The sequence below is a fragment of the Dromiciops gliroides genome, chromosome 2 (genome assembly GCF_019393635.1).
Source record: "Dromiciops gliroides isolate mDroGli1 chromosome 2, mDroGli1.pri, whole genome shotgun sequence".
Lineage (NCBI taxonomy): Eukaryota > Metazoa > Chordata > Mammalia > Microbiotheria > Microbiotheriidae > Dromiciops > Dromiciops gliroides.
The window spans coordinates 603774707-603799435 of NC_057862.1; the positions used below are offsets into that span (position 1 = coordinate 603774707).

The following is a 24729-nucleotide window of genomic DNA, read 5'->3' on the forward strand; positions in this document are numbered from 1 at the left end:
CACTTGCTTTGCCAGGCATTTAGAAAAAGCTAAGTTCACTAAACAAATAAAAGGGGTTATTATTGTTATTGAGAGGAGGGAGAAACTGCAATAATGGTCAAATGATGTTGAGGCATATGTCCTGCTCCTTTCAGCCTGAGAAGCAATAGCATAAAGCTCACGGAAGTGGCATTTGGAGTGGACCTTGGGAGGAGGTAAGAGTTAAGAGGGGTGTATCTTTTAGTCCAACAAATTACCTCCTGCAGTTAAAAAAAAAAAATCCTGCACCTGACCCACCACTGAACCTCCAAAAGGAAAGGACGTCCACATAGAGAGCAAATGGAAAAGTTTCTCCAACCTAGATTAAGGAGTTTAGCTCTAGGGAGTCTTGCTCTAAATCGAGGTGTATACGATTAAAATCTTTCCAGAAATGCTGCCTGAAACTCGAAAAGGCCAGATTTGGGCTGGAGGACAGAAGCAGGAAGGGGAGGGGGGGGAGGGTCGGCGATGAGGATGATGCCTTAGACTTCACTGACCTTAGGGGTCGCAACCCTTTCCCTCTAGGTGACAAACAGACCCTGTTCTGGAGCAAGGCTGTAGTCTCAGAATTGGGTTTTTTGTATTTTTATCCTTCTGGAGGGCTGGAGGGAAAGGTGGGGAAAAGGAGCAGGGAATGGAATTTTCTGGACGGGGGCGGGCGGGTGGGTGGGTGACATCTCGCTTCTGTCCGAAGGGCTAAATCCATTCAGAATATAACTTTCACCCGAGGTTGCTCTATATTTCTCGCACCGGGCCTTGGCCCCTGCTCGAAGGGGGCCAGGGTGATTCAGGCTGAAGAAAGTGAGGGGGAATGGGGACCCGATAGAAAATTGCCTTTCCAGACATTGAACACAGAGGTTCAGGGTACAATGAAGGTGGAGAGCCCAAAGGGAAGGGCGGGGCAATAACTCTCGTAACACCGCGCTAGAGCGCACCCGCTTTTTCCTCCTCCTCTGCTTCCCAGCCTCCCCACCACCGTACACACACCCCGGAACCCCCGCCTCCAAGTGCCGGCTCTGCGACTGGGAACCTGGGCAGTCCTTCCGTCCCCTCCCATCGCTGTTGACTCTAGGCTCCCATTCCTAATCTGACCGGGAAGGAAAAGGGGGCTTCTTCCTGGGTGTCTGCAGTTTGGGCAGGGTGGTGTGCAACCGCCCAAACCTCTCCACTTCCTACTCTATAGCCATCCCACTTCCTTGTTTCCCTTCCTCTCCCCACAGCCAGGCCCTACATCCTAGCCTGCCTTCGCCACAGACATCACCTCCCGCTAAATCCCTATTGCCCTCCTTTCCTCTAGTCAGCTCCCAGACCCTAGGGCAGTAGGGACCCGTAGGTGAAGGAGTGGAGTTGGAAGGGCGGAGTCTGGGGAGGGACTAGCCTAGATTCAGCCAGAGACTGGTGCCGCACCGGCTGCGCTGTCCGCGGTGCTGAAGCTAGGCGGGACTCTCAGGAAAAGGAAGAGTTTATGAAGCTTAGGTTTGGGGTGTAGGAATGAGAAGGAAGAGTGAAAGGCACAACCACTACTAGCACATGATATGACTTGGTTGCCCTTGTATCACTCAGCCCACAAGTACCCTCGAGCTTCTAATGGAAGGGTGGCCTATCATCAATGGACCAAACAGAAGAGACCATCCCAGGCTATGAGCCAAAAGAAATTTTGGTTTGGCAGTCTCTCTGAACCCTGTCACCCGGGTTAGAAATTGGAAAGGAGGGAGAAGATAAACTGAACTTTGGACCTTGTCTTTGAATGCTAGAAGTCTAGGATACCAGCTCCCACCCCCATCTGCCCAGTCCCATCTCCAAAGTCCGCAAGGAGCCCGCAAGGCGTGTAAAGTTCGAAGTTGGCTCTGAGACCACCAGTGAGTGCTCAGTGGAGGGACCAAAGAGGATATGGAGAGAGTAGCTCCCCAGAAGACTGGACTGCCAGAAGTCCCAGACACCTGTTCTAATACTAAGGTACTCAGTGTGGAGCGGACACGGGGACAGGGAGGCGTCACTGCAGCTTAGTTCTCTTCCCCCCACCCCCCTTCCTCCCACACACACCCCGCCCCAGACGCGGGTGACTCCGCCTCTCTACACCAAGCAGTTCCCAGCCAGGAGCTAAGGTAGAGGACGCTTTTCCCCGGACCTTGCTTGGCTGCTGGCTCTAAACCCGCTGCCTAGCAGGGGAAAGAAAGGGCCCGGAATATGGAGCCAAGGAACCTCCGAAGACTGCATCTGGCTTGTTGGATTGCTTTCATGGGACGTGACTGGGGGTTCTGTCCTACACCTGCCTCCTCACAATCCTAAACGCCTGGACTCGGGTCCCGGAGTAGGGAGCTCCTCCCTGCCCCCAGCTCTGTGGCTTCCCCAGAGAGGAGTATGAGGGACAGAGGTCAGCGGGTCCCGGCCACGGGGCGACAGGGAGCTAGCTGGATAGTCCTGAGCAGAAGGGAGGAGGAAGACGAGAGTGGTGAGTCGATCAGGCGTCGGGGGACTGAGACGAGTATCCTGGCCCCGCAGCGCTCAAAGCAAATCACAGCCCCTGTGCCACAGCAGAAGGGGCAGTCGACTCCGTTCTATGCTTAGAGGCTCCGGGGAGCCGGCGGGAGCCGCCCTTCCGGCAACAGCAGACCGGCCCTTCGGGGGTGGCGTTTAGGGGCTCTGCGGGAGGCTGGAAAGACGGGGTAGGTTGGGCTTTCCCCAACCTTATTGTCACCATCCTCACTCTCCTTCTTCCTCGGGCGGGATCCTTTCCGTGCGACCCGCTGGGGGGATGCAGCGCCTCCAGCCGAGCATGCTACCCCCGAGGGGCTGAGGTCCGGACCATGTCAGCCCGGAGTCCCCGGCCCCAGTCCCGCCGCTGCCGCCGCCTCCTGCTCTGCTGCTGCTGCTGCTGCCGCCGCTCTCACCTCAACGAGGACACTGGCCGCTTCGTCCTGTTGGCCGCGCTCATCGGCCTCTACCTGGTGGCTGGAGCCACGGTCTTTTCTGCCCTGGAGAGTCCCTCGGAGGCGGCGGCGCGGGAGCGCTGGGGCGCGACGCTGCGCAACTTCAGCGCAGCGCACGGCGTGGGCGAGGACGAGCTGCTCGCTTTTCTTCGAGACTATGAAGCTGCTTTGGCTGCAGGGATCCGAGCCGACGCTCTTCGTCCACGCTGGGACTTCACCGGAGCCTTCTACTTCGTGGGCACCGTGGTGTCAACTATAGGTAGGGAACGCACGCGGCAATCCTTTTCTTCTGCTTTTCCCGCACATCACTGCCTCTCTTCTTTCCTCTTGTTCTTTCTTCCTGTCTTCTTTTTCTTTCTCCTCTCATTTGCTTCCTATCTCCTCCTTGTTTCTTCTCCTTTTCCCCTTCCCTTCTTTTTTCTAGCCTCTTCCTACTCTTTCCCCGACCTTCCCTTCCTTCCTTTTCTCTTCCTTTCCTCTCTTCCTGCATGGTGCAGAGCAGTTAGGACATAGCAGTTAGGAGTCAGGGCCTGCAAACAGGTTACTTAGCCTCTCTGGGCCTCAATTTCCTCATTTGTAAAATATAAGTGTGGGTGTTTTTTTTTAACTAAGTGGTGCTAGTGTTCCTTTCAACTTAAGAATCCTTTGATCCCTCCCTCACTTCCCCTTCTCTCATTTTCCCTTTTCTATTTTGATCCTCTTCTCCTTTCTCTCTTCCCTTTATAGTCCTTTACTTCAAATCTCCTGTCCCTAAATCCTTCTGATAGACTGATTTTTCCTTCTTTCCATCCATTAAGCATGAAAGTTCCAAATTTGTAGGATGACAAATGTTGATCAGCAAACATTTTTATACTCTGCTGCTCTTTCCTTAAGTTCCTCCCTTTACTCCATCACCCTTTTTCCCTTTTCTGTACCTTTTCCCATTCCCTTAGCCTTTCTTTCTCAAACTTTCTTGAAAAACTCTTTCCCTCTTTCTTCTTGCCTTCTAATTTTTATTCTAAACTCCTCCAGCTCATATCCCTCACCCCTCCTCCCTTCTTCCCCCATGACTGATTGCTTTCCCATATACCCTATGTTCAGTCGTTACATGGAAGTACAGTTGAGATCTGCTGCATTCATCACTCACCTCTTTAAAGAGTTTCAAAGAAACACATCTACTTCAATTCAACTCTAGATCTGTCCCATAGGTAGGTTCTAGAGAAGGGTGGCACCTTGACGTTGCATGCTGACCAATGAGAAGGATCCCCAGTGCAGTAAAAAAAATTGTGATCAACCATCATAAGTTTCTCATTTGCTGCCCTTTGCTGTTTCTGAAGGGTGGGATACACTGGGATGCATAGGCATCTCTATCCCTGGGGAAGATTGGGGCTTGGACCAGTGACTGCCAGCTGGGAGGCAGGGGAGTGGAGTGTATGACTAGCTTGATAAGATTCTCTATGCAGCAGGTAAACAAACCAAAAAGTTTGTTTTGGGTCTAAGGAGGTGGATAGATCTGGTTGTGTGCATGTATGTATTTTTACATATGTATAGGTAAAGCTATAGAGATATGCACCGGGTATAAATGGCTCCTTTTCCTATAATGATTTTTCATGTGTCATGCTTTATATGGTGAGGGGGTTTTTCATAAAGGGAAGAGGCAAATGCAGACTGTCTAAGACAAACACAAATTGGATAAAAATACACTTTAAAAGCTATATTATGTTGTTATGGTGATTAAAGATACAAAATAACCAAAAAAAAAGTTCCTTTTAAGAGCTTCATCAAGTTGCCATAGCAACTAGAGTTTTAAAGTGCTTTGAAAGCGCTGGCACTGCCAGCTGAATGATGACATCATGCTCACACTCACGTTGACTCTGCCCTTAGTGTTAGAAATGCACTGTTATCCTTTACACCCTCATTATTCCATTCAAAAGAACACCTGTGCACTCAAGCAATAGACATGTCATTCTGCTTCTAAATGACATGCTCTGGCTCACTGATGAAGCCTCTTGTCTCAAGATGAGGTTGTGGGCAGTCACCTTTTATCTTCTGGCCCCTGTGTTCCAGTGAGAGGGTAATTGTGTTTCTGGTGTGTGGATGTCCTTCAGGCCACAGTCAGTCCTCCTATTGTCAGCTCAGAGGTAGCATGGTACATATCATGAACAGGACTTCCGAAGTGTGCCTCAGCTATTTAAAAGGAATCAAGATCTCATGTTGGAAAATTGTTCTGTACCTTGTCTTTCCACCTTCTCCAGTTTGGGGTTGCTCCATAGTCAAGCCAAGAAGGATATTATCTTTCCGGGTTTGGGGAGTGTTCTGTTTTGTTTTGTTTTCAGGAAAGTGATATATCTGCACAAGCAATGCTTTGAAGGGTATGGGTGTACTTTCATATTACCCAGACTAGTATTATGGGATTTAAAACTGGAAAGGACCTTAAAAATAGACTAATCCAATCCCCTAGCAAATAGGTGTTACAGTGGATAAACTGCTGGGCCTGATGACAGGAAGACCTGAGTTCAAATCCAGCCTCAGACACTTAGCTCTGTGACCCTGGGCAAGTCACACTTTATCACTGTCTGCCTCATTTTCCTCAACTCTAAAATGGGGATCACAATAGCACCTACTTCCCAGGGTTGTTGTGAGGATCAAATGAGATATTTGTAAAGTGCTTAGCATAGTGCCTAGCATGTAGCAGGCACTTAACAAATGCTTATACCCTCTCTCTCCCTTCATTTATGGGAAAGGAAATTGCAGCCCAGAGAGGTTGATGACTTACCTAAGGTCACACAAGTAGTAAACACTAGAATTGAGATTCAAACCCAGATTCTGTGGCTCCAATTCCGGTACACTTTCTACTCCCTCCCACACATCACCTCTAAAATGTGCTACAGGAAAATTTTAGTTTTAGAATGAATCTATATTCATGGCCACAGAACCAACCCACAGGAAACTTGGTGGAATGATTTCTTACGGTTTGTTAAAACGACCATATGAACAGCAGGGACTAGTCTTCCAAGGTCCCTGCCAACGTGGGTTTGAGGCCACAATTTAAAAATGATCTATTCTTTTGGTGAGCCTCTTCTTCCCTGCGTAAAGATCCAGTCTGATTACCAAATAAAGAGAACTTCTCTTTGGGAGAATGGATTTGTATTAAAGCAAGAACCTAAATATGTCAGTTTCCTAAATATATGATTCTAATCTCATCTGCTTACACAGCTCCTTGCCCTGAAATCTCCTTAGTCTTGAGAGTCGTTATTATCATCGCTGCTGCTTTTGTCTGCCCAACAGTTCAGAGGGCCCAGGGGTATGTCCCAAATCAGCAATCAGGGCTTTGTTTTCTCAGCACTAAGTGGGGTAGAAAATGAACAAATATCCACTTTCTTTGATTGATCCACCCAGGCAACTTACATAATTCATTCACAAATATGGAATTTGTTAGGCTTGAATGATCTGGTTTGGCTTTCCACGTGGACTAATTAAACATTTTTTCCTCTTTATGCTATGTTGACTCAGTTTAATGATTCACTTGTGTCTCTAGAATATGGTATTCTTGATCAAGAGGTCAAACCTTATTTTCCACTTGGGAAGACTAGGGCTGTGTGTAGATTCTGTGGTCAGTCTGGGTCTCAGCATAGGTAAGCCTTTTATTACTAGCTACAAGACCCTCAGCAAGTCATCAAAGCTCTATCAGCTTGTTTTCTTATCTGCAAAATGATGATAATAATGATGATAATAATAATGATAATAATAATGATGATAATAATAATTTCCATCTCACAGTTTTTGTGAGGATCAAATGAAATAAAAAATGTAATACACTTTGCAAACCTTAAAGCATTATATGTGTTAAGTATTTTCTTTCATCTTCAACACATAATCGGTATTGATTATTGTCAATCAATTACATAGTCGTTTGTTAAGATAGCTCAAATGATCTGATCAATCCCTTTTAGGTAGGTAGATAGGCACATCTTTAAGATGAATTTTGCTTCGTTTTGTTTTATTCAAAAGATTGTGTCAGCACAGTACCAGAACACCCAGATGAAAATAGAGTCAGAGCAATGGGCAGCAGCAGGGTAGGGTTAGTAAAGGGAGTGAGAATCTGGAGTCCCACTAGGCAACAGCAGGCATTCACTACCAGCACTTTGGGTTGGAGTAAGTAAGTCAAGCTGTAAGATGAGGCAATGTGGACTAATGGATAGGGTGTTGTATTTGAAGTCAATCTTGGTTCAAATCTTACCTTGGGCACTTATTGGCTCTATAATCTTGCACAATTCATTTAACCTCTTTAGCCTCATTTTCCTTATCTGTTAAAAGAGGGAGGTTGCTCTTGATGGCATCTAAGATCCCTATGACCTAGGTTGGAAGGAACAGGAAGATATCTTTTTTTTTTTTAAGTGAGGCAATTGGGGTTAAGTGACTTGCCCAGGGTCACACAGCCAGTAAGTGTTAAGTGTCTGAGGCCGGATTTGAACTCAGGTACTCCTGACTCCAGGGCTGGTGCTCTGTCCACTGTGCCACCTAGCTGCCCCAGGAACAGGAAGATATCACAGGCCACCTGGGCAATCAAGTGAAACAGTCTAGGCAGTCAAAAACTCAGAGATAGCGCCCAACTAGTATGGGAAACCATAGTAAGCTGTGGTCCTAGGGCAAAGAACAAGCAGCTATATCCTTCTTGCTCATTGTGGGTAGACAGATATTTACAAGTTTGTCCTTGAAGCCCAGATGAAGAAACAGAGTCCTGAAGATGCAACTTCCTCCTGATAAAGTGAAGGGGACAGGTGTTAGACCTGTCAAGGGAAGTTCAAATGGGAGTAAGGCATAAGATGAGATGCTCAGACTTTTGGCAGGCATGATGATGCTATCATCATCCCAGAAGAAGGGACACAAAGATCAACTTCAGGAAGGACTGAGGTACCCTTCCAGGAAGACTGTGTGAACATAATTCTAGAATACCCAGATGAAAATGGAAATGGGCAGTCACCTGGATATTTGCTCTATAAAGTGTGCAACATTTGGGCATTTGGAGATATTTGGCAACTGACCATTTTTGCAGACACAGTTCATATCTGACATGGCCTAAAAAACGACTTGGCAAATTATTGATCTGATTTATGCTGTGGAAATAGTCAAAATGTATAATGTAGGTAAAAAGGAAATTTTACATTGGAACCTGCCTTATACACTTTATAAAACTATACTGGTTCAGAAAACGATGTAATTGTCAGTTCTCTGCTCTCTTTAGCAATGAGTGAACAAAGCTACAGAGAGAACGTCAAGTAGACTGAATATTTTTTAATGTGAATCTGAAACAAACAGATGAGTAAGAGAACCTGGGTTCAAATCCCAACTCTGCTACATGTCTGTGTGACCTTAAGAAAATTACTTAAACCTCTCTTAGCTTCAGTTTTTTTATTTGTAAAAAGAAGGTGTTAGACCAGTTGGCCTCTGAGGTCCCTTATAGGTTTAAATCAATGATCCTATGAAAGAATTTAAGGATGTAGCCTCAGCCACGTTGTTCAGAGCTGTTTCAAGGAGACTGATGAAGGTAGCTTTGTGCTCAACATCTTGTAGGGGAGGAATCCTGTGCATTTTCTTCACTTACATATGTTTGAAATAATCTAGCATGACTTAAACAATTCATCATTTTACTTCCTAAAGAATTTTTCACTGATTTACTTGAATGGATTAAAAGAAACTGCCTGTTGGGGTTTTAATTATGCAACTGCTGTCAGATTTGTGTGTGTGGAAGAGGAACATATTTAAAAATCTTCTTCAAATGGCAGCTTGTTATAAACAGAAATATTTTTGCCTCCTGTTATTCAGTTCTCGGGAAGTGTATTTTAGCTGTAGAACTTCTAATCATGCCGCTATCATAGAGTCGCAGAAGAAGGTGTGAGAGGTGTCACGCTCAGCACTGAATAATTGAGTTTGCTGCTTTCAGAATTAGGGATGCTTAATTATCCAACCATCAGATTCATAACAAGGACTAACTTTTCCCTCCCATCGTATAAATGTGGATTTTAAAAATAAATGTTTCTGCCGCAAAGGAAACTGAGATGTTAAAAGACCTAAATGTCAAGGCAGTATTAAAACATCAATTCTCCTCTGACACATATGCTCTCCAACTGGGAAGCCCTTGTTTAGGTGCATCGGAGCCCTTTAAGAAAGATGCTTTTAACCTGTAATGGAATATTTTTTGAAGAGAGAGAAAATCTCTCTTATTTACTTTTCTAGTGTTGAAGAGGGGGCTTATTGTTTTAGGTCAGTGAGCATCCAGGAATATTTTTTAATTGATAATCATATCTCATTATAATTGGTTTCCTTTGTAATCTTGTATATATTATTTTATGCATTTAAGAAGGGGTCCTTAGGTTTTACCAGACTACCATGAAACACAAAAATGGTTAAGAACCCCTGTTCTCTATTCTGTCTATACAACATACACACACACACACACACACACACACACACACACACACACACACACACACACGAAATTTAGTAGATTCAATTAATTAGGTCCCTGAGGCTGAGCTCCAAAGTCTCTTGTGGTAGTTTGGCTGTGGCCTACATCAAACTCCTTGCCAGGAGCAGAAATTCCTGCTACCAAGGGGTCCAGATAAGTCTATTGGTATCAGTCCAGGCCCTGGGGAATATATTAGTTCCTTCTCCTTAATGATAGCTATCCCTTCAAGGAAGTACTAGGCAAAGAGAAGAGTATTACTGTAAATTGTTTAAGAAGTACAACAATGACTAGAGAATTATGCAATGGGGTACAAAGAGAGAATTTTTTTCTCCTCAATCAACTAGGGAGCATTTATTAGGCATCTACTATATACCAGGTACTATACCTTCCCCCATCATCCATATGTACCTTGGAATGACCTGGCCTGGAGGAGAAAGAGTCTGGGAGTGGACTCTGCTCACTCTGCTGGTTTACTGGAGGTCAGACTGGCCTTGTAACCTCTATAATAATAATACCATTGAAAAGATTCAAAAAGATCTCAGTGGTTAATAACCATTTTTCCAAATAGAAAGGACATTCCAGAAATAAGATGCGCTTTTTTTTGAGGCAATTGGGGTTGTGACTTGCCCAGGGTCACACAGCTAGTAAGTATCAAGTGTCTGAGGCCAGATTTGAACTCAGGTTATCCTGACTCCAGGGCCGGTGCTCTATCCACTGCACCACCTAGCCCCAAATAAGATGCTTCCTTAAAAGGGATCTTAGACAAATCATCAAACCCAATGTTACGGCCAATCGATTAATAAACACTTAATAAGCATCTACTATGTGTCAGGCACTGTACTAAGTTCTGGAAGTAAAAAAAGAAGCAAAAGAGCACCTGCCCTCAAGAAGCTTACAATATAATTGTGAAGACAACATGCAAGCAAATGTATACAAAACAAACTTTGTGCAGGATAAGTAGAAAGTGGGGGCAGCTAGGTTGTGCAGTAGATAAAGCACCAGCCCTGGATTCAGGAGGACCTGAGTTCAGATTCTGCCTCATACACTTGACACTTACTAGCTGTGTGACCCTGGGCAAGTCACTTAACCCTCATTGCCCCGCAAAAACCAAAACAAAAAAGGATAAATAAAAAGTAATTAATAGAAGGAAGGTACTAGAATTAAGAGGGTTTGGGGAAGACTTCCAGTAAAAAAGGGATTTTAGTTGGGACTTAAAGGAAGTTTTTACAAGTGAAAAGACTAAGAGACAGTACATGATTTCCCAAGGTTACTCAACTAGTTAGTGGAAAAGCTGGGACAAGAATCGAGGTCTCCCTTCTTTACTGGCTTTATTGAAGGCCCCTTCAACTGAACAGAACACATGGATTGTGCCCTGACCCAAAAAAGGCCTAACCTGGGAACTGTGGTCTTCTGCCCTCAGGGTGGTCATTTTGTACAAGGGCGAAGGACACAAGCACCATGAAACAAGCTGAGGACATAGAGAGAACAAAGGAGATAAAAACAAGTGTGCTACTAATTCATTATAGCTGCCCTGCATGGGGCACATACTGATGCTGGGGGTGTGAATGGAGCAGCTGGGGCCCAGGGAGATTAACTAAAAATGGTTCCTGGGGAAGACAAGTTTGAGAAGAATTTTAGAGGGTGGAAGGACATGACTTGGTGGAGAGGGAAAAGTTATTGGAGATTTCTAAATGACAAGCGCAGTCTCCCAGGCAAACATGAGGTCAAACTCATGAAAATCACCACCAAAGAAAGAAAGGAATAAGCTTGTTTATAGTACTGACACTATTTTTATGGTGGGGCAATGAGGGTTAAGTGACTTGCTCAGGGTCACAAAGCTAGTAAGTGTCAAGTGTCTGAGGCCGGATTTGAACTCAAGTCCTCCTGAATCCAGGGCCTGTGCTTTATATCCACTGTGCCACCTAGCTGCCCCCAGTGCCTACACGTTTTACAAATATTATCCCATTGGATCCTCACAATAATTCTGCAAGGTAAATGTTTTTATCCCCATTTTGCAGCTCAGAAAACTTCAGGTAGAGTTTAAGTGTTGTGCCTAGGGTCACGCTGCTAATAAGTATCTAAGGTCAAATTTGAGCTCAGATCTTCCTGACTAGAGGCCCAATCGTCTATCCACTGCACCACTAGCTTCCTTGGCTTTACCAAGGTAAAATCTTCTTGAACTTGGTGAGTTTGATCACTTGGTGTAAGGGAGAAAAAAATCTTGGGGCCCTGGAGAATACATGGCTCATCATTAAGGCAACACGGCACCATACAAATAGTATTAGATTTAGAGTTTAGCAGCAGACCTGGGTTTGAATTACAGTTCTACCCTTTTACTGCCTAACTATTTTATTACCTGTGTTTTCTTGGTCAATTTATTTAACCTCTCTGGGCCTCGGTTTTCTCATCTGTAAAATGGAATGTTGGACTATGTGGCCTCTAAGGTCCCTTCCAGGTCTACATTTTTGATAGTATGATTCCATGACTACTTTTACTGTTCTCCAAGCTGATTGATACCTGACTCCTCTCATAGCCCTAGGGGGAGGAACAAGGGACCTTCCATAAATTCTTACTGGACTCAGTGAGCAGGGTTGTGTGACTTTCCCCTGAAGAAGTTCAGTAGAGATATAATCCAAGCCATGAAGAAAAATCCCACATGGAAAGGTGTCGGTGGTCATCACAGTTGTCCACAGCTCTCTCCCATCTGGTCTTTGCCTTCTCTGGTCTGTCTCAACTGTCTCAACTCTTCCCAGCTCTTCCTCAGCTCTTCCTAGCATCTGTAATCACCAACAAGCCAAGATATTTCAAGATACTATCTTGTCTAAGGTGTGCAAAAAAAAAAATCTCCTTTTCCCCATAAGATAAGGAGCATGTTTGAAGTTCTTAAAAGTAACATTTACTAGCAAATGAAGGGAAAAAACAAAGCAACAAAAAATAAAATATAAAAGCACAGGAACAATTAAGATTATAGATTTTTTCCTGCATCTAGACACAGCTTGCTTTGGCTGATACATAGTTCCTCCAGCACACAATCCACATCCATCTTCCTTATTTCAGCCCTTTCTAGGAAGTGTCTTTGGCTTTAGTACCTGGAAATCCTACCCTCACATGTCTGCTCTTTCTCTCTGTCCCATTCAATTTATCTGAAGCATATTGACTAGCCAGTGTTTCAGGCTCATACTCTCCTCACATTCTTGTTATGCTCTTTAGGACGCACACTTTAGGATTAAAGAATTTAGAATTGGAAGAAACCTTAGAAATAATACTAATAGCTAACATATAGATAATCCTTCAAAGTTTACAAAGTATGTTCTCCAAAACAACCCTGTAAGGTAAGTAGCACAAATCTCATCATCCCCATTTTATAGATAAGAAGACTTAGTCTCAGTAATGGTCTATGCTGGATCCATCATGTTGTCTTGACTGCCCTCCTTCTGCAGCCAGTCAGCTTCCAAATACCAGAAACAGATTTTCCTGGCTCAAATTCCCCTTGCTGGTCTGCTCACTAAATTTCTTGTTGGGAGTTAGGGAGATAACTGGTTCTCTATTTACTGAGCAAATATTTAACAGGTGCTGAGCTCAACAAATGAGAAAGCATTTATTGAGCCTTTACTCTGGGACAGACACAAGGACAAACAATGGGAATAAAAACAAGTCAGTCTTCCAGTCACTGTCAGCATTCTGTAAGTACCTACCATGTTCCAGGCACTGTGCTGAGCATTGAGATGACAAAGAATGGTGAGATAGTTTCTGACCTCAGGGAACTTACCTTCTAATGGGAAAGACACTACATGTAGAGACATGTTGGTGGGGGAAGGGAGTTTTAGTTTGGGTAATCCCTGGGACAATGAGTTGATCCATAGAGAAGTCAATTGACATATCCTTTTTTCTTTCTTTCTTTTTTTGCAAGGCAATGAGGGTTAAGTGACTTGCCCAGGGTCACAAGCTACTAAGTGTCAAGTCTTTGATACCAGATTTGAACTCAGGTCCTTCTGAATCCAGGGCCAGTGGATTTTATCCACTGTGTGACATACCCTTCCAAAAGCAATAGTACTGCTTACTGGATTACTCTACTGAGAGCAAGAAGTAAAAAGAGGGTGTGAGAGGAGGGAGTGGTTCTGAAGAATGAAACATGCCCAGTAGTAAGGCAGATGGCGAAACATGTGCTGGATGAGGTGTGAAGCATTGCCTTATCTGGTCTAGGACAGGCTAGATGGTATAGTGGGCTAGTCAAGTCTGCAGTTACTCAAGATAGGTCAGCCCCAGGATGTCAATTCCAAAGCTGAGTAAGTAGGTTAACTTCCCCAGAGACCGGAGTCACAGACTCTGGAAGTCCAGAATACCGAGTATTTTCTAGGTGAGGAGAAACAAGGCAGCAACCATACTTGGGCAGATTAAGATGGCCAGAGTGGATGGTGGGATGTGAATCATTAATGATCAATGCAGCTCAGGTGATCAGCTTTGCTTTTTTAAGATGTTAGTGCTAAAATGGACCTCGGAGTAATGTGGTTTTAATTATGTAAGACATTACTATATTAGTCATTTTGTATAAGAACTTGAATAAAAGAAAAAAATGAAAGAGAGTAGAAATCACATACTTCAGTCTGTGTTCAATCAACATCAGTTCTTTCTTTGGAGGTGGATAGTATGCTTAATCATTAGTCCTTTGGGATTGTCTTGGATCATTGTATTGCTGAGAATAGTTAAGTCATTCACAATTCTTTATTAAATAATATTGCTGTCTCTGTGCACAACATTCTGCTCACTTCACTATACATCAGTTCATACAAGTCTTGTGATGTAACCTTGACATACAAGTCTTTTCCAGGCCTTTCTGAAATCATGCTGCTTGTCATTTCTTATAGCATAGTAATATTCCATCACCATCATATACCACAGCTTGTTTAGTCATTCCCCAATTGATGGGCATTCCTTTGGTTTGACTTTGGAGTAATGTTGCTCAACCTCTGATGCATGTAATTTTTACATTTGTGACTGAAAATCTTTACTTCTTTTTTTTAAAGACTTTTTTTTCATTTTTAAAAGTACTTACAAGCATTTATTGTTTGGGTAAATACATAAAATATATTTTAGGATTATATATGTTGAGAAAAACTAGACTTCCAAAGAAATAGCATATAACAAGAAAACAATGATAGAAATTAGGGTTTTTAAGTGAGAACCAACAGCTTTAAGATGAATTTATCTGAATTCTTCTGCAGTCTCCCATCGGGAGGGAAGCAGCATGGCACTAGAATAGTAAAAAGTCCTAAATCCTTTAGTAAAATCCTGGTGAAATGAAGCCTTGCTCAAATACCCTTCCCTGCTCTCTGACCACAGCAAGAAAGCTGAGCAAATACTCCCTAACCTTGCCCCATCATACATGGTGACCACAAGGCCTGACCAGGACAGAGAGGTTCGGAAAGATGGGGCACCACCTCCTATGCTAGGCTGGCTCCTCTGCTGCACTGGATACCGGAGGAGAGGTTAGTAATGAAAGATCTGCACACACAGAGAACAGCAATAGAAAAGTCTAGACCCATGTGCCCGAGACCCAAGTCAGTGCTCGCCTCTGCAAAGATCTTTATTTCTTAAAACCTGTGAATCTGAGAAATCGATCATCCCTTTTCCCCTCCCCTTCCTCCTCTTTGAGCCTGCTCCTCCCATCACTATCCCCATTCCTTCCCCTGAATTTCTAAGAACCAACATAGTAATTCTTCAGAGGACAGAGTCATCTGAAATAGAACACTGAGATGTTTTCATAGTCTACAGTAGAATATGGGTTATGAAACCCTGCCTTAGAAATCACCAAATCCAACCTTCTCATTTACAGAGGAAGAAATAGAAGATGAGAGAAATCTAGTGAATCGCTCAAGGTCATACAGCAATTTGTTCAGGTCAGCATTCTTTACAATATGTCAGCCTGGAGTCAGAAAGATCCAAGTTCAAATCCAGCCTCAGATACTTACTAGCTATGTGACCTTGGGCAAGTCATTTAATTTATTTCTTCAAGTATAAACTGGATATAATAGCACCTACCTTGAAGGGTTGTTAGGATCAAATGAGATAATATTTACAAAGGGTTTAACACAGTACCTGGCATAATACTCTATAAATGATAGATATTTTTATTATAGGTTCTCTGTAATGATTTGCCCTGTAGATCCCCACTGTCCCCCTTCCTCTTCTCTCTCCCCACCCTAGTATGTGATCTTTGAAAAATCCTACCACTGAAAGTGTGCAACTGTCATCTACACATAAGCAACCATAATTAACTGTTTCCACCAGTAAAAGGAAGAGCATTCTTTTGAAGTCACCAAGAGAAGGAAAGAAATAAAGGTTTTTTAAAGACCTACTATATGCTAAGCACTTTACAAATACTATCTCATTTGAACTTCACAACAACCCTTTGAGTCAGGTGCCATTATTTGCCCCATTTTAGAGTTGAGGAAACTGAGGCAGGCAGCAGTGAAGTGACTTGCCCAGGGTCACCCAGCTGCTAAGTGTCTGAGGCTGGATTTGAGAACAGGTGCACTCCTAGCGAAGCCCCACCTGACCTTGGCTAAATTTGGTTAAAACTAGTCAAACACCAATTAGGTCCAAGTTTAAACTATGATTTGGTGAGTTCTTTGTCATCCTTCAGGACAGCAGGGGTGGCCAAGAACCTTCCCCTGACTTTCTTCTAGTGCTGACCATGTTTATTGACATCACATTCCTTTTCTTCAGCCTTCTGAGACCTCAGTGATTTCCTGCGGGGATGTCATCTTCAGTTCTCTGCTCAATCAATCACACACCGATTCTTGTGACATACTTTGTATTTCTGTCTGGTGGTGTTATGTAATAACGACTGGATTGGTAATGGACTTTGTAGTCCAGATGCTTTATCTCCCCCAACCAAAACCCTCTCCTCTTCATCATCCCGATTCCCATCCATTGCCTGAGCACTCCACCTTATTCAAACCATTTCCATTTAATATATTATTTTATTAAATATTCAAAGTAAGGGATAAAGCACTGGCCTTGGATTCAGGAGGACCTGAGTTCAAATCCAGCCTCAGACACTTGATACTTACTAGCTGTGTGACCCTGGGCAAGTCACTTAACCCTCAATGCCCTGCAAAAAAACCCAAACAAACAAACAAAGTAAACCCACAAGTTGGCTTAGGCCAAGTGCTTCGTAAGAGCCCAGATTCAGAGCTGGAGAAGTCCTAAGAGATCATCTGGTCTAAAAACCTCGTTTTCCAGAAGAGGATATGGAGAGAGATTAAGTGAACTTGTCACACAGCTAGTTACTGTTGGGGCTAGCATCTGAATCCAGGGTCCAAGACCAGTGCACTTTTCAATTTACCTCTCCACCTTACATGAATTCAGGAAAGAGATGCTTAAGGAATCAAGCAACTAATGTGTATTCAGCCTTGTGCTGGGCACTTTGGAAGAAAAAGAAATAGTCCACACCCATCTTTTTTTTCCCCTTATCATCAGTTTCAATTCAATTCATGAAATATTTATTAAACACTACTGTGTATGGAGTATTATGCTATGCTCTTCTAACCTTGATGATCCACTAACTGTTGGGCCTACCAGGTCTGGGGGTACAGCACTATCTTCTCCACCAAGGGGCCCTTCAGCTGTGGACTCAGGCATATGGTCTGACTAGCGAAGCCTGGCTTCTAATGGGAGATCAGGAAAATGCTAGACTTCCTTTTCTTACATCTTTAGTCTATTAAAACCCCACCATAGTATCTTGAGATCTATGAATTTATAGCTTAAGTTTAGGCCCACATTTAGTGTTCCCCCCAAAAGGAGGAATAGAGAGGTACTTATTATACCTTATGTGTGTGTGTGTATACACACCTTAGTATTCTACATTATTATATATAGAGTATGTTATTAAACAATATGGATCAGGTAAAGGACAGGTATTCCTTTCCTATGCATGAAATAAATGCTAAAACACACCAAAAAAACCTCACCACTTCACACATTGACAGTAAGACAAAATAGGATCCAAGAACTTATAACTGTAACTATATTCTCTTGGGAACCTGATCATTAAGCCTCATTAGGACATGAAGCAGTCCACAGGATTATTGATGAGGTATTTTACATTTCACCTTAGCTCTGTACTGTCCAACAACACTTATTGCATGCCTACTGTTAAAATAGCCATGGCTGGATCAGTCAGTCCTCTTGTGAATGGCTGTCCAACCTCTCTGATTCAGAAACTTCCTAGGCCACTAGCCAGCTCCACTCGAGGACTTCTCAAACCTAGTGCCTGGACACATCCACCTTAATACTGATAATAAAAAAAAAAAACAACCCAAAATTCAAAGCATAAAAGGCAGCCAGGGCTGCGAATGCAAATTCACCTGGTTGAGCCTGTGCTCCACCTAGAAGCAATGGGAGGAGAGGAGGAAAAGACACAGTCTATCTCTCCATGCTTCATGCGGGGCCCAGAGACCGAGCTTCCTACTTGCCACATGGGAAAGGTGAAGGAAGAGAGTGATCCAGAAGGAATCTTTTAACTGATGCAGCCCTCTGCACTCTGCTACTGTCACTGTGTGGAAGGAGGACTGTGTGTACCCTCAGGCTGCATTCAGCGAGACAGAACTTCCAAGAATAGGGAGGCCATCATCTCACTGGGTTGTGCCAATGTCAGACCTCATCTGGACTCTTCAGTTCTGGACTCTGTGGTTCAAGAAGGACCTTGACAAGATGGAGTGTCCAGAGGAGGCCAACCAGGATGAGGAAGGGCTTTGAGTCAATTTCAAAAACATCAGTTAAAGGAACTGAGCCCAGAGGGGGAAAACCAAAACAAAATTCAGAAGGAGACTCGATATTTGCCTTTAAGTATCTGAAGAACTTTTATGGGAAGGAGAGATTAGATTTGTCCTTTTTGACCTGAGAGGGCAAAACAGTGGTAGGGAGTTGAAAAGAGGGAGATTTGGAAGAGAAAGGGGAAGGGGAAGGGGAAGGGGAAGGGGAAGGGGAAGGGGAAGGGGAAGGGGAAGGGGAAGGGGAAGGGAAGGGAAGGGAAGGGAAGGGAAGGGAAGGGAAGGGAAGGGAAGGGAAGGGAAGGGAAGGGAAGGGAAGGGAAGGGAAGGGAAGGGAAGGGAAGGGAAGGGAAGGGAAGGGAAGGGAAGGGAAGGGAAGGGAAGGGAAGGGAAGGGAAGGGAAGGGAAGGGAAGGGAAGGGAAGGGAAGGGAAGGGAAGGGAAGGGAAGGGAAGGGAAGGGAAGGGAAGGGAAGGGAAGGGAAGGGAAGGGACAGATTTGGGCTTCCTAACAAATAGAGCCATCCAAAAGTGAAATGGGCTGCCTTGAGAAGCAATTGGTTTCCCCTCTTTGGAGGTCTGCAATCACAGGCTGAATGACCACTTGTTGGGTGTGTGATATTGGGGATCCCTTGGGTATGGGGTGTGGACTAGATGGGTGCCTAGCTGCTCTCCAGGTCTCCAATCCTGTGATTCTATGACTAATAAACTACTCTGGGTTTGCCATGTCATACCAAAATACCAAGTCCTTTGCCACATGGTTGGAAGCAGTAAGTCGATAAATATTCTTAAGTACCTACTATGTGCCAGGCACTATTTTAAGTGCTGAGATTACAAAGATAGCTAAAAGTCTGCTCACAAGAATCTCCATCAAATGAGAAAGACAACAAACAACTGTGTACAAACAAGCTAGATAAAGGATAAATAGGAATTAATGTACAGAAGGAAGGGTTTCTTGAGGATGGGGGAAACATGTGTATGTTTGTAGACAAAAGGGAAATAGCCAGTAGATGGGGAGAGATTGAAGACAAAATTGAAGAGTGTCGGGTGGTAAAGGGACCAATCTGCTAAAGAAGATGGGATGGAAGGGGATCACTTGTGCAGGTCGAGGGGTTGACTATGGCAAAGAATAAGGCCATCCCATCGTGTGAGACAGGAATAAAGCAGGATATAGTAGCAGGAGGCATCTGAGTGTTGTAAGATGAAGAGGAGGAAGAAATAGGGAGCTCTCAGAAAATGACCTGAATTTTTTGGTCATTTTTTTGTTTTGTTTTGGGTGGGGCAATGAGGGTAAGTGACTTGCCCAGGGTCACACAGCTAGTGAGTATCAAGTGTCTGAGACTGGATTTGAACTTAGGTCCTCCTGAATCCAGGACCAGTGCTTTATCCACTGTGCCACCTAGCTGCCCTTTGGTCATTTTTGACTACTAAAATGCTCAGTGACACATGTGGTTGCCTGGGAAGTAAGCAAGGAATATGTGTACAGCCCGTGTTACATTCTGGAAAAGAGAGGTGTAATTTTAGGTAAGATATGGTTCTTGCCAGGGGTGTGCTGGAGCTGGCTCATTCTAGCAAGAGCCTATTGTTAAATTTTCAGTGTGAGCATTTATACTAAGGACATCAGCAAATGGTACATATCAGGATTTGATTTATTGTTTTATTGGTTGTCTAGACTTAGTAAAGTTATAGAGAAGATGTTTAATAACATGGATTAAACACAAAAGTTTGTCATTCACACATTTTGTTTTTTTCAGAGTCGGTTGTTAAACTTTTTTTTGGTTTTTTGTTTTGTTTTGTTTTTTGGGTGAGGCAATTGGGGTTAAGTGACTTGCCCAGGGTCACACAGCTAGTAAATGTCAAGTGTCTGAGGTCGGATTTGAACTCAGGTCTCCTGAATCCAGGGCCGGTGCTTTATCCACTGTGCCACCTAGCTGCCCCGGTTGTTAAACATTTATCAGCATACCACTAATTACTTCATGATACTTTCTATCCAGTAAAAGGATAAAAAGTCTTTAAAATAACTTATACTATAACGGTTATGCATATTGTCCAAATGGTATAACATAAAGTCAGAGAAAAAAAGAGTGTTCCTCACAAGGAGAGTATGGAAAGACTAAATGGAATTTGAGGTGGGTTTTAAAGGATGGATAAGAATTCAACCAATGCCTGAGAAGAGAGAGTACAATGTGAACCAAAGTATGGATGTCAAAAAGCATCAAGTGTGTTCAGATGATCAAGCTTTTGGGGAGAGTAGAATGTGAGGCAGAGAGACCTCATTGTTCTTTTTAGGTGGTGTAGCTGCTACCTAAAATCAGTCCTTGAATGCCTTTGGAAATTCTGTGGAATTTCCAAATTCGACAATTTCCAAATCCCAGTTGGGGACACATCTCTAGGATGCATTCTCCTGAAATCCACTTTGATTTGGGAGCAGAGCTTGAAGGGCTAATCCAGGGAGCTGGGCAGTGTTCTCTGAAGAACACTGCATTGCTGTGTGACTACAGTAACCAGCAGCCAGTAGGGGCTGATTGCAGCTTCTTTGCGGTGCCTATGAGCAATTCCAGGATGACTCACTCACCAGTCCACCTGCCTGACAGCAAAGAGGCAGACAGTAGGGGTGGACAGCAGATCACCAGGCAGGTGGGGGAACATGAAGGACACTATCCCACTCTCCAGAGACCCTCACCTCTGGGGGACTGGCTGGACATAGCCCTATTCCCCAATTCCTGAAAAGGACCTCAGCCAGACTTCTCAGGTCCTTGAATATCCCTCTTTCTTCTGCTACATAGGACCTCAGGCAAGAGGTGTCAGGAAATAACTAATTGTTTACATTTATATAGTATTTGGGGAACCTTTTGTCACAACCACCTAGTGAAGTAGGTAGTACAAAGTAGGAAGTAGTTTTCCATATTCTATAGAGGCTGCAAGGTATAGAGAATAAAGTGAGGAGGAGCTGAGCTTAGGTCCTACTTCTAACATACATCGGCTGTGTGACCCTAAGCGAGTGATGTCATCTCTCAATGTCCTGGGCAATTTTTTAAGCTTGCAGAGGTGATCATTTATACTGGTAGAGGGAATTCCTCACTGGGAACTCCCCACATCATTGAAAACATGGTCAGGGGGGCGGATAGGTGGTACACCAGGTAGAGTCCTGACCCTGTAGTTAGGAGGACCTGAGTTCAAATCCAGCCTCAAATGCTTACTAACTGTGTGTGACCCTGGGCAAATCACTGAACCCCAATTCCCTCAAAAAAAAACCCATCATAGGTCTAATCCCTCTCTCTATTTTGTAGAGGAGGAAACTGACTTTTAAAGAGGTCAAGTCCATGCTTGCACAGCTAAGAACTGTCACAGTCAGGACTCAAATCCAAGATCCGGGCATTTTTTCAACTGAGTCAGATTGCCTCAAGGAAGCAGAAAGAAATTCAGATGAATCTGAATGGCTCCTTGGGAGGAGTTTTTGTGAGAAACTAGGTTAGAGGAAAGAGACTAAGATGGCTGGCAAATGACTGAATGACTTCAGTGAGTTCTGGCCTCCGGAACACTTGGAGCTGGCTGAGAGCAGGCACTTAATAACATCCTTGTTGATTGATTGACTTGTTTCTCATCCTTTGTGGTATAGTTCCTTCCAGGAGGTATCCCAAATGGTATTATTTGTACTTGTTTGTAATCAATTCAACTCAACAAGCATTTATTAAGGCTGGGCATGGGATGCATGCTTGTAATCCCTACTCCTGGGGAGGCTGAGGCTGGTGGATTACTTGAATGCATGTGTTCTGGGCTACAGAAGGATGATGACAGCCAATCTGGTGTTCTCTCTAAGCAAGCCACCACCATAGAGAACTTTTTGATGAAGGGATGGGCACCAGGCCACTTCTGTTGTTGTTCAGTCATTTTTCAGTCATGTCTAATTCTTCATGATCCCATTTGGGGTTTTCTTATCAAAGACACTGGAGTTGTTTGCCCAGGGTTACAAAGCTAGTAAGTGTGTGAGGCCAGATTTGAAGTCAGAGAGATGGGTTTTCCTGACCTAGCTGCCTGTACCAGGCCATTTAAGGAGGGGCAAAACTGACCCAGGTCAAAAATGGAGCAGGTCAAAGTTTTGGTGGGGGGCAGCTAAGTGGTGCAGTGGATAAAGCACCGGCCCTCAGGAGTACCTGAGTTCAAATCTGGCCTCAGACACTTGGCACTTACTAGCTGTGTGACCCTGGACAAGTCACTTAACCCCCATTGCCCTGCAAAAAAAAAGTTTTGGTGCCCATCAGGAGTAGGAGCAGGGCCATTTACAGCCTGGGCAATATAGGGAAACCCATTCTCCAAAAAAATTAGCCAAACAATAATTTATTAAGTGCATATGGTATGATGGCACTGTGCTAGGTACTGTGGAGACAAAGACAAAAATGAAACAGTGCCTCCCCACAAGGAGCTTATACTCTACTGATACTCTATACCTTGCTTGTCAGTACTTGATTTGCACTGAAGGGAGAGGGGCCTGGTGGAATGAGATGAAGTGTTGGACAGTCCTCCTTCTTTTAAGGCAAGCCTTGAGATCATCCCATTGCCTTTTACATCAAACCGTAAGAAAATTTTAGAATGAAATTTTAAGTGGATGATTTCTGATCTCAGAAAGGCAGATGAGCATCCCTGGGAGTCAGCATGGGTTCACTAAGAAGTCATGCCACACTGACCTCATTTTTCTTTTTTTCTTTTTAATGGGGTTGCTAGACTGACAGATCATTAGTATGGTGTAGATATGGTAATATCAGAATTTCAAAGCGGCATTTGGTAGTTCTTCATTACACCATTGGAAGAAAAGGGAAAGGTGTCTACTAGATATTACTAAAGTGAGGTAAATTCACAACTGGCTTAATTACTGTATCCCCCAAAAAAGTTGGTTAAATGATCAATGCCAAGCTAAGTTACATGTACATTTTTAGTTCTTGGTTACAAGTCTAGAGGGCAACTAGGAGACACAATGGATAGAGTGCCAAGCCTAGAGTCAGGAAGACTCATCTTCCCGAAGTCAGATCTGGCCTCAGACACTTACTAGCTGTGTGACCCTGAACAAGTCACTTAACTTTATTTGCCTCAGTTTCCTCATTTGTAAAATTAGTTAGAGAAGGAAATGGCAACCCACTCGAGAATCTTAGTCAAGAAAACCCCAAATGGCATCATGAAGAGTCAGACACGACTGAAACAACTGAATAAATAAGTCTTCATTTTTTGTTTTATGTCTCACTTTTATATATGTGACTTGGATAAAGATACAGATGATATATATCTCACATTGACAATGAAGCTTAGAGGGATAATTAATTCATTATATGAATAAATGAATTTATGGGGGAAATCTATTAAAGTCTTACCAGGGATTTGGAAAGATTTTGACATGTTGCAATATTGGGTTAACTGTAACTAAGATTTGAAATTTGATGCTGATAAATATACATTTCTACCCGTAGGTATTTTTAAAAATCAACTGTACAAATAAAGTATGAAGAAAATGGAGCTAAATTAAAAAGCTAATATTTACATAGGATTTTAAGATTTACAAAGCTCTTTTCAAATGTTATCTTGGTTGCTCTTCACAGCCCTTTGACTTAGGTCTATTACTGTCTACATTTTACAGATGAGGAAACTGAGGTTGAGACAGGTCAAGTAACTTGCCCGGGGTGATGAATTTAGAAAGTATCTGAGGCTATATTGAATCTGATCAGGGCTTCCAGACTCAAAGTCTAGAGCTATTGACCACTGTGCCGTCTAACTACTTCTCGGCAAATCACTTAGGGGTTTTCATTGACTATAAGCTTAATGTGAATCAACAGTATAATGTAATTGCCAAGAAACCCGATGCAGCTTTGGGCTACATTAGTAGAAATGTGGAATCCAAATCAAGAGAGGTGCCATGTTGGTCAAACCATAATTAGAATACTGCGTTCAGTTCTGGATGCCACATTAGCAAGCTGGACCACGTCCAGAAGAAGGGTGAGTAGAATTGTAAGGAGGCCCAAGATCACCCGATGTGAACGAGCTAGGGATATTTTAGCTTAGAGAAGACTTGAGGATCACATGGTCCCTGGGCTTAAATACAGGGTGTCCCTAAAGTCTTAATGCTATTTGAAACTATCACACTATTCAACTTTAAGACTTTCGGCTCACTCTGCATTTGAAAGACTTTCTTACAGAAGAGTAGTAAGCTTGAGTTATGATTCCAGAACTCGAACCAATGGGGATAGTTACAAAGAGGCACATTTCAGGTCAATATAAGGGAGAATTTCTGCAACAACTTGAACTATCTGAAAAGAGAATGGGTTGCTTCATTAGGTAATGAACCCCCTGTCACAAGCAGTATTCAAATAGAAGGCTGATGACAGCTCATGAACAATTAATGTATTTTACAGGAAAATGAACTCGATGACCTCTGGCTTCCCTTGAGTTATGATTCTGTGATTATGTAATTAGACTTGTTTAAAACCAGTTATGTCTATCGAGAAATCATTATGCCCTGTTACTTGAAAAGGGGAAAAAGCTTTGAATGTCTTTGACTTTTTATGCCAAATATTT

General features: G+C 43.4%; 1 protein-coding gene across 2 annotated transcripts in view; it reads left to right on the top strand.

The window, feature by feature from the left end:
• The first annotated feature begins 2087 nt into the window (after nt 1-2087).
• Nucleotides 2088-24729, top strand: part of KCNK12 (potassium two pore domain channel subfamily K member 12) — a 109782-nt gene continuing 87140 nt past the window's right edge. For both annotated transcript variants that reach the window (XM_043986024.1, XM_043986025.1), the window contains exon 1: nt 2088-3207. In XM_043986024.1, coding sequence (XP_043841959.1) covers nt 2826-3207 — 382 coding nt within the window. In that variant the 5' untranslated portion in view covers nt 2088-2825. The remainder of the gene's footprint in view (nt 3208-24729) is intronic.